The sequence below is a fragment of the Vombatus ursinus genome, unplaced genomic scaffold (assembly GCF_900497805.2).
Source record: "Vombatus ursinus unplaced genomic scaffold, bare-nosed wombat genome assembly UNPS02014165.1, whole genome shotgun sequence".
Lineage (NCBI taxonomy): Eukaryota > Metazoa > Chordata > Mammalia > Diprotodontia > Vombatidae > Vombatus > Vombatus ursinus.
Genome location: NW_020953943.1, coordinates 616408 through 635307, shown reverse-complemented (window position 1 = coordinate 635307; position 18900 = coordinate 616408). Strand labels below are relative to the sequence as shown.

At 39.1% G+C, this 18900-nt stretch overlaps 1 protein-coding gene across 14 annotated transcripts in view; it reads right to left on the bottom strand.

The window, feature by feature from the left end:
• PLA2G4C (phospholipase A2 group IVC) overlaps positions 1-17014 on the bottom strand; it is a 35542-nt gene extending 18528 nt beyond the window's left edge. For 2 of the 14 annotated variants that reach the window (XM_027859248.1, XM_027859262.1), the window contains exons 1-4: positions 8246-8370; positions 824-882; positions 490-536; positions 122-233 (exon numbers count right to left, since the gene is read on the bottom strand). In XM_027859248.1, the coding sequence (XP_027715049.1) occupies positions 122-233; positions 490-536; positions 824-847 (183 nt within the window). In that variant the 5' untranslated portion in view covers positions 848-882; positions 8246-8370. Of the gene's footprint in view, positions 1-121; positions 234-489; positions 537-823; positions 883-8184; positions 8374-9909; positions 10121-10340; positions 10450-11796; positions 11821-16929 lie in introns of those variants that run through there. The other 12 variants (XM_027859251.1, XM_027859256.1, XM_027859257.1 and 9 more) reach the window with 12 other exon arrangements.
• Positions 17015-18900: the final 1886 nt, after the last annotated feature.

Sequence of the window (18900 nt, the reverse complement as noted above, 5' to 3'; positions counted from 1 at the left end):
GAAAGGCTGGAATTGAGTCCAGTAAAGAGTCAAGCAAATCCACTTCAGTATCCACTTCAAGGAAACTTCTGCAGATGTTTCTGCATGGTCTGCCCAGACCATGGCCTCCGTGGCCCCGTACCTTTTTGACATCAAGGCCCAAGTTCTTCAAGGCTTTCAAAACATGCTCCCCCCGATTTTTCACTGCTGCCTTCTCCTCTTCTGAGATTCCAAAATGGACCCTGATGTCAGAACTGCCCAGAATATTAAGAGGCTTGTTATGGACAGCTCCTTGGGCTCAACCCCTTGTCCCCGAGTTGACTGGCCAGTGTTCAATTCTGCCCTGGAAGTTCTTCCTGCCATCAGGTTAAACCCCTCATCTTCTGTATTTCTAACCCTGGCTCTCAATCTGCCACCAGTGGACCCATCTGACACTAAACCTTCTCTGCTTTTTATGAAACCACTCCCATATCAGGTTGGGTATCACATCTGCCTGGGGCCCCTCCTCACCTTTCATCACATTTGCCAGGGTGACTCTTTGAACTGCAGGCAACTTGCTGTAAAAGACAAAGGCTAGTAGAGGCCCTTTATAGAGACTGATGAGTAAGACTGCCTCCCCCTCCACATCCCCATCACCCTCACCAATAGCCCCATAGATGGAGCCATGAACACCCTTCTCCTTACAGGCCTACCCCCGACAGTTCCCTTTAGCATTTAAGGCTCTATTTGACATCTCCAACCACTTCATCTCCATCCTCACTCCTCTACCCCAAGGTGCCCATTTCAATCCCACATATGAAGTTACCTGGAAGATACAAAATAGACCCAGACATTAGGACAGTACCTGGGGTATAGCCATGTCTGCCATCCTCACAACTTCCACTGATTACAGAAAAATCTGAGCTAGAAAAAAAAGGGAAGGGTGAGAGGAAAACAGAAGCTGTCTACAAGGGTCTGTCTCTTTCTCTGTGTCTGTGTTTGTGCATTTCTCTGTCTCTGCTTCTCTCTTCCCACCTCCTTCTACCTCTCAAACTTTTAAAAGTAGAAATTATTTGCCAAATATAAAGCAGTTTCCTCTATTTCCATAGTCTAGGACCCCCAGAATTAAAAAGATACGTTTAAGGCCATTTTCTCTATTAATCTGACCTCTCAAAGTTTGAAAGGGTTTATTCCTCTGTATATTATGCAAATGCAGATATTGAAAATATGAAAGAGGCAAGCACTTCTATCCCAAATATCTGTTTCCTGCTCAGTCACATTCTGAGGGTTGTTTTTACATGGAAATTTCACCCATCAAACACTGAATCAGGCAATGTGTGAAAGAATATAATCTTTAATAATCTTACATATGTATGTACATACACACACATATATAAACAGAATATATATGTATATATATAAGCAGAATATATATGTGTGTGTGTGTATATATATATGTATATATTCCTTCCTTCATAAGGTAGTAGACAACAAAACAGGACCAGAAGTCAGTGAGGGAATAGTCATCCCTCTCTGCAGCCTCACAGAGCCCATCCAGGACAAGATATATGCATCAAATGAGGTGGTTGGATACAATAGCCTCTAAGGTACCTTCTAACTCTCGGTCTATGATCCTAGCATCCTGAGGTTCTACAAAGGTAAACCAATTCACTTTTTAATCTGGAAACTTCTTTGGGAGAGTTAAGAGTTAAATCAGAAAATCAGGCATGAATGACAGGTTTGTTCCTTTTATGACCTTATGACAACTTGTCATAAGGAGAGATTTTTTTCAGAAATCCTTCAAGGTCTTAAAGGAGAGTCATGTCTTTTCTTAAGAAGGACACACCCTAAATGGTTCCCAAGGTGTGAATATTTGATATGAATGAAAGGACAAGAGTTTGTTGATCAAGTTCAAGCCAGGTACCCTCATCTCCTTGAGCAGTTGTTGTCAACTTCAGATGTTCCAGGGGATGAAAGTACTGATTACCAATTATTCGTTTTGGACCTGGAGAAAATAATTCTGAAGATGCAGTCATGATGAACACTCCAGTGATTAAAACTGCTTTGGAAGTGGGCTTCAGTAGAAGTCTGGTAAAACAGATTGTTCAGAGTAAAATCTTAACAACTGGAGAAAATTATAAAACAGTCAATGAGGTTGTATCAGATCTCCTCAATGCAGAAAATGAAGAAAAGAAGGAGGAAAAAGAGAGGCAAACTGAAGAAATGGCATCAGATGACCTGACATTAATTCGGAAGAAGAGAATGGCTCTGTTTCAGCATTTGACCTGTGTACTTCTCATCTTGGATAGTCTCTTAACATCAGGTGTGATTAATGAGCAGGAACATGATGTTATTAAATGAAAAACACAGACGTCTCTACAAGCAAGAGAACTGATTGACACCATTTTAGTCAAAGAAAATGCTGCAGCAAATATTTTTTAAAACTGTCTCAAAGAAATTGATTCTGTGTTATATAATAATTTATTTGTGGAAAAGAACATGAAGTATATTCCAACAGAAGGAGATTACAGGAAGAAAGAACATGTAAAGTTTGTATGGACAAAGTAGTTTCTATTGTATTTATTTCTTGTGGTCATCTGGTAGTATGCAAAGAATGTGCTCCTTCTCTAAGAAAATGCCCCATTTGCAGGGGTATAATCAAAGATACAGTTTGTACATTTCTTTCATGAAAAGAATCCATACATCCAAATTTGTATGGAACAGACTTCAAATGGTCAGTCATGAGCCACTGAAGCCTTGTGGAAGAAAAGAAAGTGTTATTAGGCTTTTTAGTAGCAAATTAATGTACAATTCTGCCTTGGTATTAGTTATTTGATTTTCTTAAAGTACATGGTGTTCATATACTATAGCCATAATTCCTTGAAAGTTTTAGTGTATATGTTTGTGTGCATGTTTTTGTGCTGGAAGAACAGGATATGATACTATATGCTTGAAAGTATAAGGATAGTGTTATTATGTAGCATTTTTGGATTATTGAACATGATTACTTTACTAGAAGCTTTGAATACTATGTAAGTGTAGTCACAGATGTGGGAACCAGGAGCCCCCAAATTTATCATAACTATGGTGCCACTTTTTTGGGGTGCTTTTTACAATTTTGCTGTAAAGTAGAGACTATGTCTACTTAGCTGAGGTGAAAAATTTCCCTAACAGGAGGAATGGATTAATAGCATAATATTTAAAAGAGAGAGACTTAATCTAAATGTTGTGACTCAGTTGAATTTATATACATATATATGGTGTGATTTTTTCTTGTCTTTAAAGAGATTTCAGATTACATCTCATTTTCTCAAAACTCTTCTAAAAAGTGAGTGTCTGAATTTAAGACAGATAAGATCAGAAAGTAGCATTTTACACTATAATAATGTGATTTACAAAAGGGTTTCTTTAGTGATCTGTAGTGTATGTACAGTGATTATATTTCAGGAGTGTAGCTGTTGTATGCGTTCATTGTAACACACTAAATAATGCTGATGTGGTAGAATGATAATACCACATTCTTTATAAGCTAAATTATATTTGTTTTGTGAAACTCAAGTAATAATGTCCCTTTTTATAATGTGTGTCTATTGTAATTATTTGTTTTTATGTATTCTTTGTAGTGTGTTAATAGTTTTAATAAATGTTTGCATATGATGCCACCAAGTGTGAAGATATCTACAAAAAAAAAAAAGGACACACCCTAAACCAGTCATGGAATGGGTCAGACTCCTTCCCTATCTATCCTTCTCCCTTCTTTGTCCCAGCAAGTAATTAACATGCTCAAAAATCATAAAATGTAGGTCTGGAAAGAAGGGTAAAAGATAACACTTTCTTCCCCACCAGTACCCTAGACACCTCCAAAGTTGACAGAGCATCCCTAACAAAAGTCAAATATGGGACATTTCATATACGAAAGTGGAAATTTGGGCAGGCATCTTTAGAAGCCCCATTTATTCCACCTTGATCTGGATGCAGACTTACAGGACCCTATCACCCTACCTCATATCTCTAGTCTTGCTGAGACCTTGGTAACCTATGTAAAAAATCAATTAATAAATCACAATTGGACACGTCTTATTTGTGGGTTTCCTTCTTTTCCCTTCCTTAGTGAGCATGCTGATCTATGGTATAACCATTCATTTGCATGGGCCTACTCTGCCAAAGGCAGCTAGGTGGCATAGCAGATAGAGTGCTGAGACTGGAGTTAGGAAGACTCATCTTCTTTGGTTCAAATCTGGCCTCAGACACTTATTAGTTTTTTGACCCTGGGAAAGTCACTTAACCCTGTTTGCTTCAGTTCTTCATCTGTAAAATGAGCTGGAGAAGGAAATGGCCCACCCCTCTAATACCTTTGCCAAGAAAACCCCAAATTGGGTCACAGAGAGTTGGACAGGACTAAAAAGTGACTGAACTACAACAATTCTGCCAAATGCAAGAATTGGAAGGCATAAGATAAGTGTCCTCATTCTAAAGCTCCGGAAAATCAGAAAGGATTCATTCATACTCTTTTTGGAGAATGATCTGGATCCAAAAGTTTCATTTCTGTAAATCATGAACTTTAAGAAGACAGTTGGAAAGCAAGTACTGAACATCACAGAAAAAACATTGAACTGACATTCTCACAGATAAGAAAAAAACTGGTGATAACAAAAGACAAAATTAATATCTATTAAGATGGGGGGACGGGAAAGCAATGGATCAATCATGCAAACCCACTAATCCCTTATTACCTTAACCAGATAAGAATATTGAATCAAAGTCTTTATCCTAGGTGCAAGAAGTCTGCACCAGAAATATATCGCAGATTAGTTGAAGAGACATTTGTTCACTCCTTGTGGGCTTATATATAACCAGCAAGGTAGTTTGGTATTAGGCATTTAAGTCCAGCCAAGTCTTAACAGTGGAAATCATTGCTTGATCTATGATTGATTTAGTAGATTCCCTACACTTACAAACCCAAATAGAATAAAGGACAAAGATAAAAAGACACTGCCTTCCCAAGAGATCCAATAAAATGAAGAAGTTGTTGATTCTGAAAAACGAGAAATGGACAAAACTCAAGATATGGCTGTGATGATCGCTTTTTCTTAGAGAAGTGATGTGGAAGAGTCGTCAGAAAGAGGAGACCAAAAGGGTCCAGACATGACTTCAGTAAGGTGAGATGTGTACAATTTGTGAAATGTCTATAAGTTATAAGTGCCTTTTGGCACAGCTCATCCACTTACCATTCATGTTACGCTAATGGAAGAATGAGATACCAGTGAGATAATAAGCGAAAAATCACTCAGTATAATGCCTGGCACACAATAGGTGCTATATAAATACTTATCCCTGCCCCTATTCCTGTCTCTTCCCCTAATGGATCAAATGCTATTCAAACTTTTTAAAAGAAATTATAAAACTTTCGCTGTCCTCAAATTGTACTGTATTAAAGACTGCTTGAAATAAGTTGGGTATCAGTTATCATTTAGAAATAATACTTGGTATCTGGTTATCTCCAATATTAAAAAAAAAAGTTCTATTCCCTAAAGCTGACTTCTGAGTCATTTTCCTTCCCACAGATCCAATTTCCTCCATTGAAAGAACACCAAAAATGTAGGTAAAGCTCCCATATCTGATTACCCACCACCAAACAAAAATTAAATTAAAGCATCTTTAATTCAAAACTTTGCCTCAGGGAACTTAATGCAGAAAGGAAGATCTTGGTTCATTTTAAGGAAAACTTAACAAATAGTTATCCTAAAGTGAGATAGGGTGTTCCGGAAGGTATAAGCTTTCCAATTCTTGATCAAGAGTGTGTTTAACTAAGTGCCTCTGAAGTCCATCAACCTAGCACAGATCTCAGGTTCTGTGACTCTGAGATTTTTTTTAAATGAATGAAAGGAACTAACTAGCCTGAAGAATCTACTCCAAACTGTTGAAAACCCAAGAAAGTAACCAAAGATTCACTTTTTCATTACATCTCCAGTGCTTAGCACGTAATAAAATGTCTAGTAAATGTTTATTAATTGATTTGAAAAGTTGGGTGTTGATGGGGTAGGCTCCAGTGAATCAATCAATCAAATCACACCTCACAAACTTAAAATAAGAAATAACATGCTATTAATCAGGTGAGAACATATTTCCATTAAATCAAATCATAGGCCTCAAACTAACTGTTAAAAAAAATCATTAATTAATGTAGATTAGAGCCTGGTAAGCCATTGAATGAACTGAAATGACCTTGTACAGTAAGTATGTTCAGATTACAAATGAAACTGAATAAGCACTTTACAATCCTGTAAACTGCTTGATTACATGCTGTGGGTGATGTATAATTAGTAAGCCAGTCTAGAACCCAATTGATTCAAGGGTCTAGTCACTTAGGGGACTAGCTTTCCAGCTCAAGTTCAGATGAGATAACCTTTGTAAAGTGCCAGCCCAGTGCCTGGTACACAGTAGGAGTTAATAAATGCTTATTTTCTTCTGTTCCCCAGGCTTCTGAGCAGAAATCACTGAGAAGAATGGAAGAGGAAAGCACCTTGGTCTCCTGCCCCCCACCTTGACCAGAGAAGGACCTTCAGAGGTACAGAAAAATTGAACTTTTTCATTGATGTTCTAGCAGTGTCTCCAGAATAGTGGCAGCTGGTTGTGATGTCTGTATTTGGGAGTCAGGGACTTATTGGATAGTGAAGACTGAGTAGACATGATAAGAAAAGGTAGATTCAAGATTCTGCAAGGAACCCAACAGAAAAGCTGCATTGAATTAAAGGGAACAGCTTGAAGACCGCAGCAATAGAACTTCCTAGATCAGGAGTTGTAAATTTATCCATTTGCCACAGTCATTCCCTAAGCTTGAGCCCACTTTCCCCCTGGACTCTGTAGGTATTGGCAGAAAAAGTGTGTCAGAGATTTCTGGAAGGAAATTTTTGTATCAACTATTCTTACTAAACCACTTAAGTAAAAAACCCTTTCTAAAAGCTAATTAGATCTGACTAACTCATTGATTTTCACTGATCATCAACAGCGGAAGCATAGTGATGATCTCCTGAGCAATAGTACTAGAAAAGATACCTGTCAGGACTAGTCCAAGAGCCTTGAGGGTAGAAGTAGCAGGTGAACCCTGTCTTGTTTGTTCCAATAGGTGTTAGGAGAGAAAGGCCCTAAGGAATACACTTAGATTGCTTGATTTGGCTAACAGTTAAAGGGGATAGAGAGGTCGTCCACAATGCAAAGCAGCTGGAAATGCAGGCTCAAAAAAAAATCACTGAATTATGGAGACCCACAGACCCTTGTGCCATACCTAGAGGATGGATTGTATCACAGTACACTCAGGATTTAGCACATGCAAAGAATTTAGAGGCAGCTGGTAGTGAAATAGATAGAGCACTGGGCCCAGTCAGGTAGACCTGAGATCAAATTTAACCTGAGATACTTATTAACCGTGGCCCTGGTCAAGTCATTTAACCTCTGTCTGCCTCAGTTTTGTCAATTGTAAAATTGGCATGATTATGGCACCTACATCCCATAGTTGTTAGGTGGTTCAAATTAGGTAATATTAAGAGATTAGCACAGCACCCGGCACATATCATAGGCACTTAATAAATGCTTATTCCCTTATTCCTCACTTTACATCAAGAAACAGTTACAGAAAATTTGTGTTGGTCTAAAACATGGGCAAAATACAATAAGAAAAAATCCACAGGATTCCCACAGAGTCAAAATTGAAGATGCTAAAATAAGGGGAAAATATTAAAAACTGCCTTAATAAGTGAAGAAACTATTTACCAAAAAAAAAAAATACAACAAGGATCACAGATAATAGAAGAAAGAAAAGAGAGGATCACAGAAATTAGGAATATAATATTATGAAAAGAAGCAAGCTGGGCCGTTGGTCCAGAAGTATCTCTTCAGGGAGATTCAGGGTGCTTTCTGAAGTCAGAAGATGAATATTTGGAAAGCAAATGGGCTGCAAAAAGTTTACAGAACATGTGCCCCATCCCTCCCTCCTGCCCTCAATCAAAAATTTCCAATGATTCCCCATGGAAGGCAATCTTTTCAGTCCGACATTAAAAACTTCCATGATCTGGCTCCCATCCCAGTGGCACTTCATAATACTACCTTTATTTACTCTGTCTTCTAGTCAAAATGGCCTCCAAACTGTTGCTCATAAGCAACATCTCATATCCTCCCTCCATATCTCTGTCCAAGTGGACCCCACATAAGACACACGTTTCTTCTTACCTTTGCTGCATAGAAACCCAGCTTCCTTCAAACTTAATTTCAGGTGCCACCTCCTACTTACCCTCTCACTGTAGAATAGGGCCAGGCAGGGCACATAAGGCTCAGGGCCCTCCAAGAGACTTAAAACCAGAACTCGTATCAGAGCCACAGTAGAGGAAAGGCCAACACCCGGAGGGTAATTATCCAGGGAGGAAAACAATGCGGTGCTTATGCAGCCTGTGCCATAGGGCCCTCCAAGAGTCATGAAACCAAGGCAATCTCGGATATCCAGTTAAGACCTGTCAGGGCCACATCCTGGGACAGTGCCAATTCCTGGTTGGTGATTGCTCAAGAAGAACGAGGCAGATTCAGGACTGAAACCACCAGGAGGCTGATGCTAGCAAAGGGCAGGACCTGGTCACAGTGACTCCATCTAAAACTATGGCAGGATAGGGACAGCAGCATGCAGATTGAAGAGCAGACAGATTGAGGCAAGGACTGCTCATTCCTATCCAAGAGAGTGGAAGGGAGTGGAAATGTCTCAAAATACCAATGTAGGAACTGAAGTTGGAGAGGTGATTAAACAGAAGAAAATTCTGAGTACAGTAGAAAAAAATACTATGGGTTAAAAGTATATGAAGAGGTAAAAACAGAAGAAGCAATTAAGTCAACAATAAGTACAAGTAGAGTCTCAGAAAAAGTTAAGGCTTGACCATAAGGACTTCAAGAGTGAATAGAAGAAATAAAGCAAGAAATTTTTAATGGAATTTTTAAAGCTCCTGGGGGAAAGGGTAGGAGAATAACTAGATCAGAAAAGAAAGTAGAAACATGTAAATAATGGACTCCTTGAAAAATGTAATGGAGAAAACAAAACTCCATGATTCAATGAGATAAGAAATATTAGAACAAAGTCAATAGACTGAAAAATTAGAAGACTATATGGATTATCTACAATAAAAAGCAAATGACCTGGAAAGCAATTCAAGGAGAGGTAATTTAATAATTATCAATCTATTAAAAAATATAACAAAACAAAAAAGCTGACTCCCATATTCCAAGAAATCATAAAAGAAATCATCCCAGATCTATAAGAATCAGAAGGCAATGTGAAAATAGGACAAACCCACCAATTATCTATGGAATAACTAAATTGAAAATACCCAGGAATGGCATAATCAAAATTCAAAGCTTACAGGTTAAACAAAAAAAAAAAATACTGCAAGCAACCAGAAATAAAGAGTTTAAGTACAAAGGAATCGTAGTCAGATTCACATAAAATTCCACTACAACTACTAAAAAGAAGGGGAAGTACTGGGATACAATATTCCAAAAGACAAAAAGAAAATTAACTTAAAACCAAAACTGACATGGCCTTAAAAAACTGAATATAACGCCGTAGGAAGGATAAGTCACTTTAATGGTCAGCCTGTAGACAAAATTAGCTCAAAGCAAAGACATTTGCTGAGGCAGCACTATAGGAAAAATAGCTACAAAAGATTCTCTTATCAACCGGAGGCACACTTTCCCAGAAATATATGCAAAATCAATGGGAAGAGTGGACTGAAACATAAAATAAACTGGTGGAGAGGAGTACAGGTAGTTAACATCCATGACTAAAGGAACTAGCGCCCCCAGCATTACAAGTCCCTGATATCTTTTTTTTTTCTTGTGCTGTCATCATACTGTTCCCCTAAATGTGGTATCTCTACTAGCAGAGCCAGCTATAGCTCTTCACTGGTATCATACCTTAAATGCCTGGGCCTGCTCCCCGTTAGATGCAGTGTCTCCTAATGGAAGATTTGCTTCACTGCAAGATGCAATAGTCAATTGTGGGAGGATGACAGAGAAATCCTCTCCCACCCTTGAAGGGATGAAGAGCAGTTCCTTCTCAAAGGCAGATTTTTTCTTCTATAACTGGCTCTCTTCTCTGCTCTCAGAGTTGATACTCCTCAGAGGTATCTCCTGTCTCAGTTGACTCCCTAGACAAAGTGTCTTGCTTTTTAAAGACCTGCCTAGGTGTGGCAAATTCTGTGACCATTCAATGGCTCTCTGCCCTCTAATTGCATCAAGCTTGACTGGAGAAATTACTCATATCATGGAAAAGGGTAAAAAAGTGACCTACTTCTTTGCACTTTACTTTAAGACCATAACACCTTGTTTACTCTCTTGCTTCTTACCTTTTGTCATTTCATCCATTTTGCTGGGGAGAAACTAAAGGTTATGGGACTCCTGATGAACTCCATCCCCACTGCACTACTATCTTAGGAGAATTCTCAAAGAGGTGCCAACTAAATCACTTGAGGTTTCAGGTGTATCTTTCAGAGAAATAGAAAAATCTAAGGAGAAAAGAGGAGGGAGAAGGGCAGGACTGAAAGGAAATCCTTATCTTTGATAAAAGGAACCCGCAATGCAGAGTAGCAAACAATGGTATTAATATTAGGTGGAGAAACTTATTTGAATGGTTATGTTACATTTAGATTGATAGAAATGACTTTTAAAATAGTAAGAAAGTACATACTCCATTCTGAGATGACCAAAGGAAAAAACAATCCTAACAATTATATCACTCAATGCAAATGGGCTAAATTCCCCTAATAAAATGGAAGAAAATGATAAATAGATTTGAAAACAGAATCCAAGATAAACCTATTTAATAGAAGCACATTTAACTCAGAAAGCTCTAAATAGAATCAACAGAAAAGAGTGGGGGTCCAAGACTTCTGGAAAACAATTTGGAACTATAGAAAAAGGGCAATAAAATATGCCTCTGATTCAGAGCTCCTACTGCTAGGATATAACTCAAGCAAGTTGGAAAAGTCTCATATATGCCAAAATATTCATAGCAACATCCTTTTTTTTTGTTAGCAAAGAACTGGAAAGAAAGTAGATATCCATTGATTGGGGAGCAGATAAGCAAGTTGCTGTGCAGGAACAGCTTAATAAGACTTAAATATTCTGCTTAATAAGACTTAAATATTAAGCATTCAGAGAAGCATAGGAAGATATTTTGAACTGACACAAAGTGAAGTAGTTAGAATACAGAAAGCAATATGCAAGATGATTACAATGTAAATGGAAGGAATGATGGCCAAAAAAAAATTATTTCAAAAGAAAAGAGGAGAAAATGTGCCTCCTTCCTTTAATTGGAGGGGTGCAGAACTACGGGTATGGAACTTCACACATACTGTCAAACTCAGTTGATGTATTGGTTAGTTTTATCACACTTTGTTTTTTCTTCTCTTTTAAAGAAATTGTTACAAGGCATGGTTTAATGATTAGGGTTAGGATAAGATACATTTGAAAACTAAGCTGATTCAGAGACAAAGGGGAGTGGGAGGGTAAATAAAAGTTAGATAAAAAGCAGACACCTGCAATTAAAAATCAGATATTTAAACTGTGGCAAATGCAGCAGTGAAATGGAATAAGATTGCATCATCAAAATGACAAAGTGAGGAGCTCAGAAGAACATGAAAAGACTCTTATGAACTAATTCAGAGTAGAGTAGGACCAAGAGGACAATATACGTGATTATTACAACAATGGGAATGAAAAGAATACCAAAATAATGACCAAACTGGCTACTCACAATGATTGCCCTTGGCCCTGGAAAGGAATGGAAAAAATAATTCTCACCTTTTGTTGGAGAGGAGAGAGACAGTGGCTGCTGATTTTTACATACATTGCCAGTTCCAGTCCTTGCACAATTGATTTTGCTTAATACATTTTCTTTGTTACAAGGGAGGGCTCATTTATGGGAAGTGGAAAGGTGGAACATTTCTGGGAATAACTGACATAAAAGGATCGTTTTTTTAATGGAAGACTGATCAAAAATGTAAAAGGTTACAGGCAAATTCTAGAATTTTGGAGTCAGAAAAGGCCTCAGTCACCTCAGTCACCACCTACTATATCACATAACTGAACTAGAATCCTGTTTTCAACACAACTGACACATGGTCATTCTCTCATCATTTTCTCATCTTGGCCTCTCTGCAGCCTTTGACACTGTTGATCACCCTCTCCTCCTTGATATTTTCTTCACTGTAGGTTTTTGGGACACCACTCTCTCCTAGTTCTTCTCCTGCTGTCACACTGCTCCTTCTTGGTCTCCTTTGCTGGATTCTCTTGCCAGATCATAATGTTTAACTATGTGTCTCTCAGGGTTCTGTCCTGGACCCTCTTCTCTTCTCTCTCTACAGCAATGGTGAGCTCATCAGCTCCAATGGATTTAACTACCATAGCAGATATTCCCAAATCTACCTTTTCTGTCCCAGTCTCTCTACTGACCTCCATTCTCACATCTCCAATTACCATTAAGGCATCTTAAACTGAGTAGATGTCTTAAATTCAACATGTCCAAAGTGGAACTCATTATCTTCCCCTCTAGACTATCCATTCTCCTACCTTCTCCGTTACTGCCAAGGGCAACACCACCCTCCCAGTCCCCCAGGCTTGCAACCTAGGAGTCATCCTCAACTGCTCACTGTCTCTCCCATTCCATATCTAATCTGCTGCCAAGGCCTATCATTTTCACCCTTGTGACATCTCTCACATATGCCTCCCTTGTCTCCTCTGACACTGCCACCACTCTGGTGTAGGCCCTCAACACCTCACACATGGACTACTGCAATAGTCTGCTGCTGGGTCTGCCTGCCTTCAGTCTCTCCTCTCTCCAAGTTATCCTCCATTCAGTCACTACAGTGATTTTCCTAAAACACAGATCCAATCATATTACCCCCATACTCAATAAACTCCACTGACTCCTCATTGCTTCAATCAAATACAAAATCCTCTGTTTGATATTCAGATACCTTCTACTTTTCCAATCTTTCTATACCTTACACCCCTCCCCATACCCTTTGATCCAGTGATACTTACCTGGCTGTTCCAAGAACAAAACATTCCATTTCTTTGCTCTGGGCATTTTCTTTATCTGTCCCCCATTCTGAGAAAGTGTTCTCTCATCATTTTTGACTCTTGGCCACCCTGGCTTCCCTCAAATCCCAAATAAAATCCCATCTTTTACAGGGAGCCTTTTGAAACCCCTCTTAATGCTAATGCTTTTCCTCTGTTAATTAATTTCTATTTATCCACTATATAACTTGTTTGACACAGCGATTGGCTTGTTTTCTCCCCCATTGGGCTGTGAGCTCCTATAGGGCAGTAACTATCTTTTGCCTCTTCTTGTATACTTAGCACTTAGCATATATAGAACATAGTAGGTACCTAATAATTGTTTATGGATTGACTGATTGGTCATCCAATCTTTAAATAAAGACCTCAAGTGAAAAGATATACATTATTTTCTGAGAAAATGGAGTCCACTTAGGGGCAGCTCTAATTGCTAGAAAGTTTTTCCTTATTTCAAACCTGAATTTAGCTCTTCACATCTTCCACTCACTGTTCCACTGTTCACAAGAAAAACAGATCTAATCACTCTTTCATCACAATCCTTCAAATACTCTAAGACAGATATCCTAGCCCTCTTCAGACTTTTTTTTTCCAGGCAAAATATGTCCAGATCTTTCACATGATCCTCGTATGCCATGGACTTGAGACCCTTCCCCATCCTGGCTTCCCTCCTCAGGACACTCTCTAGCTAACCAATGTCCTTCTTATACCATGGTGCCACCAGATGTGATCTGACAAGAGGACTATCACCTCCCTAGTCAGTTGAGCAATCAACATGCATTTATGAGGCACTTATTGTATACTAACTACTGTACTAGGCTCTAAGGATATAAATATAAGATAAATAAATAAATAAAGATAAATACAAGACAGTGCCTGTCCTTAAGTAGCTTCATCATATCAGGAAAATAGTATGTGCATATATAAGTATGTTCCAAATAAACACTAGTATAACTCATCTTTGATTCAGCCCACAGAGAGCAGTGACTTAAGAGACCTGGGGTAGTGACAGCTGGCTTTGCAATTAACTCAACATTCCAGATTCTAAGGACCAGCCCCTGACATTGAACTGGAATGGGTATGCGAGGAAATGAGAAGTTTTTGGACTAAAGAAGACCCGTGCTGTTTGACCTCAACAAGTTGCTACTGCCCTCCCTCCAAAACTACCTTGCATTTAACTGCCTATTTCCATTTGCTCCGTATTGAGGCTGCATGTGTTTTGATACGTGCTTCTCTTCTCCTCCCTTAGAATGGAGGCTCCTTGTGAGTAGGCATTGCTTCATTCTTTGTACTTGCATCTCCACCAGTAGCACAATCTAGTTACTAGACTATACTAGACTCTAGTACATAATAGATGCCGAATAAGTCATTATCAATTGAAGAACTTTCAAATGTTACCGGTATTGGCTCTTCAATCCCATCTGCCCGTTCCTGTAGCTCCCTAAAGTCAGAGTTCTTCTGAGCCAGGTGAGCTGAGCTCCTCTGTGGCTGCCGAGCACTCCCTATCTCCTTACTTACACTGGGGAGCAGATCTCTATGAACCATTTTTGTTCTAGCCTCACCAGTGCAAAGGTCACACTCCTTGGCAGAGAGTACAAGAACAAAAGAACTGAGCATCTCTGCCTTCTGCCTATTGCCAGTTATCATGTTATCCATCCCAAGCTGTGGCCTAATCACCTCCTTGATTTCTTTTCCATAAACCAGCCTCAAAAAGCACTTTCTGTTGTCCTGAAGTTGCCTCATGAATCTCAGCTCTTGATTGACTTTAGCACACCTCACACTCTTCTTAGAGGTCATTACATACTTTCACATTAATCTTCTGTTATCTGTCTTTGTCCTTGCTCCCATCATCTGGATATAGCTTTTCAAAGCCTAAGTTGTTCCCTGTGCATCCACATTTATCTCTTTGGGCAACTTCCTTTCTCTCTCCTCATTGGAATGGTCCAGAATGATCTCTTTTGAGAGTTTTCCCTCTATTATGCATTAAATGCAGGTTAGGAGTATTTAGAGTTTCCTCAAGCCCAAATATATCACCCTAGCCTTGGCAATATGACCAGTACGTGAGGGTAGAAGCACACTCTATGGACTATACCTAGAACCAAGATAGTTGTTGAAAAAAGTGGAATATTCCATTTGTTTCCCCCTTGTGGTTCTTTAAGGGCTTGGCAAGTAATAAAGAAGGAACAAGTTACAGCAGTGAAGGCCCTCTTGTCCTGATACCTTAGAATATGAGGTGTCATGGGGCACTTAGCGAAGGGGAATGAGGTGAACTCATGGTGGTTAGAAAAGGAAACTAATAAAAAGAGGATAAAGACGGCGTCATGGCAGGAAGCCACCAAACTCTATCACTTGGTCAAATCGTCATTGTACTATAGAATTGAAAGGATGACCCACCTCCAGGAGAACATTGCACATAGTAAGATCAACACTGTGCTATGATCTGCAATGATAGACCTAGCTCTTCTCAGCAATTCAATGATCCAAAACTCTCCAAAGACTCATGGTGGAAAACACTATCTATGTCCAGAGAAAGAACTGGGGAGTCTGAATGCAGGTCGAAGCAGACTAGTTTCATTTTTTTGTTTGTTTTTTTTTTCTTTCTTTTGTTTTTTCCCTTTTGTTCTGAGTCTTCTTTTACAACATGATTAATGTGGAAATACGTTTAACATAATTGTATATGTATAACCTATATCAGATTGCTTGCTGTATTGGGGAGTGAGGAGGGAAAGGAGGGAGTGAGAAAAATTTGGAACTCAAAAATCTTACAAAAATGAATGTTGAAAACTATCTTTACATGTAATTGGGGAAAAATAAATTACTATTAAATGCAAAAATATATAAATAAATAAAGAGACAGAGACAGAGACAGAGAGAGAGAGAGAGAGAGAGAGAGAGAGAATGCCCCACTTCCTATTCCATTGAATAATTGAGAGCAAACTCATTCAACTTCAAAAGGAAACATCTGGGTACTTGAGGCAGCAATCAGACTTCTACTTTGAGGTTTGGAAAATGAGAAAGTCTGGGGCGGGGCAGGAAATAATCAAATCAGTGACATATTGAGGCAAATAATCCTTAACCTTATGCTGAGAAGGAGGCCCCTGTTTGGCTAGGCCAATGGGTATGGAAAAGAGACATCCTGGGTGAGGGACGCTATGCACCCAAATTCTTTTCATGTCCTGTCTCCCAGCAGATGGGAGAAAGAACAGAGAAAGTTAGAGACCCTGGTATCATTTAAAGAGAGTTAGCTCATAGTGGTCCAATGTTCTCCTTTCTTTATATGGATGAGAGGCATGGCATGTGTATGTTTCTTTGCCCATTTTTGATGGCCATGTGGAAAGTGATGTATGAGATCAAAGAAAAGAGATAGGGTGCTTGGAATACATCAAATAAGCATATGTTGGGCTCAAATTGTGAGTGCTACTCCATTTGAGTGTTGCTTGTAAGTGTCATTGAGAAGGGGAAATAGAGTTTTACTATAATTGAAGTCAGAACAAAAAAAGAGAAGAAAAGTTTCAGTGAGAAACTTGGCAAAAAAGCCTGATTAGCCTTCAAGTTGGATTTGGACTAAGTCATTATTTTTCAAAAAGCCTGGCCAGTCAAGAACACAAAATAAATTGTGGGGTGGTGGAGAAAGAAGTGAATTCTTGTGGCTGTGAAGGATAGAGTAAATTTATAAACCAGGATATACACAAGGAATTAAGAAGTATGATGCTTTTGATTATGAATTTGTTAGGCTTGGGGAAATTTCTAATGGGAGAAAATTGGACTTTGACCAAGATTTTCTCTTTGGTGACTATTTTTTGGATGCTCTCACAACACGTTGTTAATATGGGCCGGAGATTCTAATCACTGAAATACCTGAAATCCTGAGAAAGCTTCCTCTTTTCTCTCACTGGTGTTGTCCCGATTTCCTGCTCTGTCCCATCTCAGTACAGGCTGACCTGGAAAGTTGAAGTTAGAACTTTGAAATCAAAATTGAAGACATCCTGAAATTTGCAGATAGTAAAGCTTGGCTATGGGAGAGAGCCCTGCCTCTTTAAGTGGAGTCTCCTTTGCCTTCTGGACCTCAGTTGCCTCACCTGTAGATTGCAGTGCAACCCAAAGGATTATTGTAGAAACTGGATGAGATAATAACCATGTCCATTATTGCCTGCTTGATTTTCTGCTTACCTTTCCTCTAGGGTGATTTCTGTAATTCTGATTATAGCAGGAACTGTGTGTTTAAGCCTGAGTCAGCCTCCTACAGAAGTGAGCCCATTTAACAACAACTGATGGTCAATAGATAATACTTGCCACATGAGACCAAGCTTAATGTCATAGATACTGGCCACCTGTTGTGTATTTAGAAAAGACTGCAGGAATACCCCTACTGGGTAAGAGACTCTGGGCAGTTAGGAAGCACAACTGGCCTCTGTCTCTAAATCTGAATGTTGCTGAGATAGTACTAGGACATATGGGAAATCTACTTTTGCTCTTGTCAACTTGTTCCACTGAAGTTAGAATTGGAATGCACCATGATGGCCATGTGGAAAGTGATATACGAACTCAATGAAGAGAGATGGGGTGCTTGGAATACCTCAAATAAGCGTATGTTGGGTACAAATTGTGGGTGCTCCTCCATTTCAATGCTACATGATATACTTTGACTCTAAACTAACTAGGCACTTGAGAGAACCAGAAATAAAGCAGATGCCCACTGAATGGGGGGGAGCCAAGTCAATTGTGCCCTTCAAATCTGAGGAAATTTTAATGCCACAAGAAACAATGAACACAAAAAATTCAGAGGAACATGGAAAGGCTTATGTGAATTGATGAAAAATGAAGTGAGCACAATAATCATAATAACGAGCAGTTTGCTAAGCACTTCACAAATATTTCATTTGATCCTCACAAGGACCCTAGGAGATAGATGCAATTATTTTCTTGCTCTGTCATTTTTCAGTCATCCAATTCTTTGTGACACCATTTGGGATTTTCTTGGCAAAGGTACTAAAGTTGTTTGCCATTTCCTTCTCCAGCTCCTTTTACAGATAAAGGAACTGAGGCAAACAAGGCTAAGTGACTTGTCCGGGGTCACAAAGTTAATAAGGGTCTGAGGATGGATTTGAATTCAGGTCTTCCTGACTCCAGGCTAGGTTTTCTATCCAGTGTGCCACTTACCTACCAAAGATGTAATTATTATTCCCATTTGAACAGTTGAAGAAACTGAGGCAAATAGAGGGTAAGTGACTTGCCCAGGGTCATAGAACTAGGAAGTGTCTAAGGTCACATTTCAACTCAAATCTTCCTGACTCTCAGTCCCAAAGCTCTATCCACCTATCTTCATAGGAGAACAATATACAAATTACTACAACAACATAAATTGAAAGAAAAAAAGAAAAATGAACTCTCTGTAGTTAGAATGACCAAGCTTGCTCCCTGAAAAGAAATGAGAAAATCCATCTCTCTCCTTTTCTTAGAGAAGTGAAGGACTATGGGTGTGGAATATTGCAGGGATTGTCAGACTCAGTTGATGGGTTGGTGGAGAAACAGTGGTGATGGGTAGGGCACTAGACTTGGAAACAGGAAGATCTGAATGATCAAGGAGAAGCTAAATGTTCATACTATTAGCCAGTGAGCCTGTTGGAACCTGGATTAGGCACTAAAATGCCATCAGGACCCCGAAATAGGAAATAGAGTTGAGAATGGCAGTTGTTTCTAATGAATCAGCAGCTCATCAAGCAAGGGGAGAAGGCCTGAAGACTTTTGACAAAAGGGCACTGAGGAGCAAGTCAGGATGTTAGGCCAGTCCAGCATGGCAAAAGAGCAACCATGGAAAAGCCTGGGAAA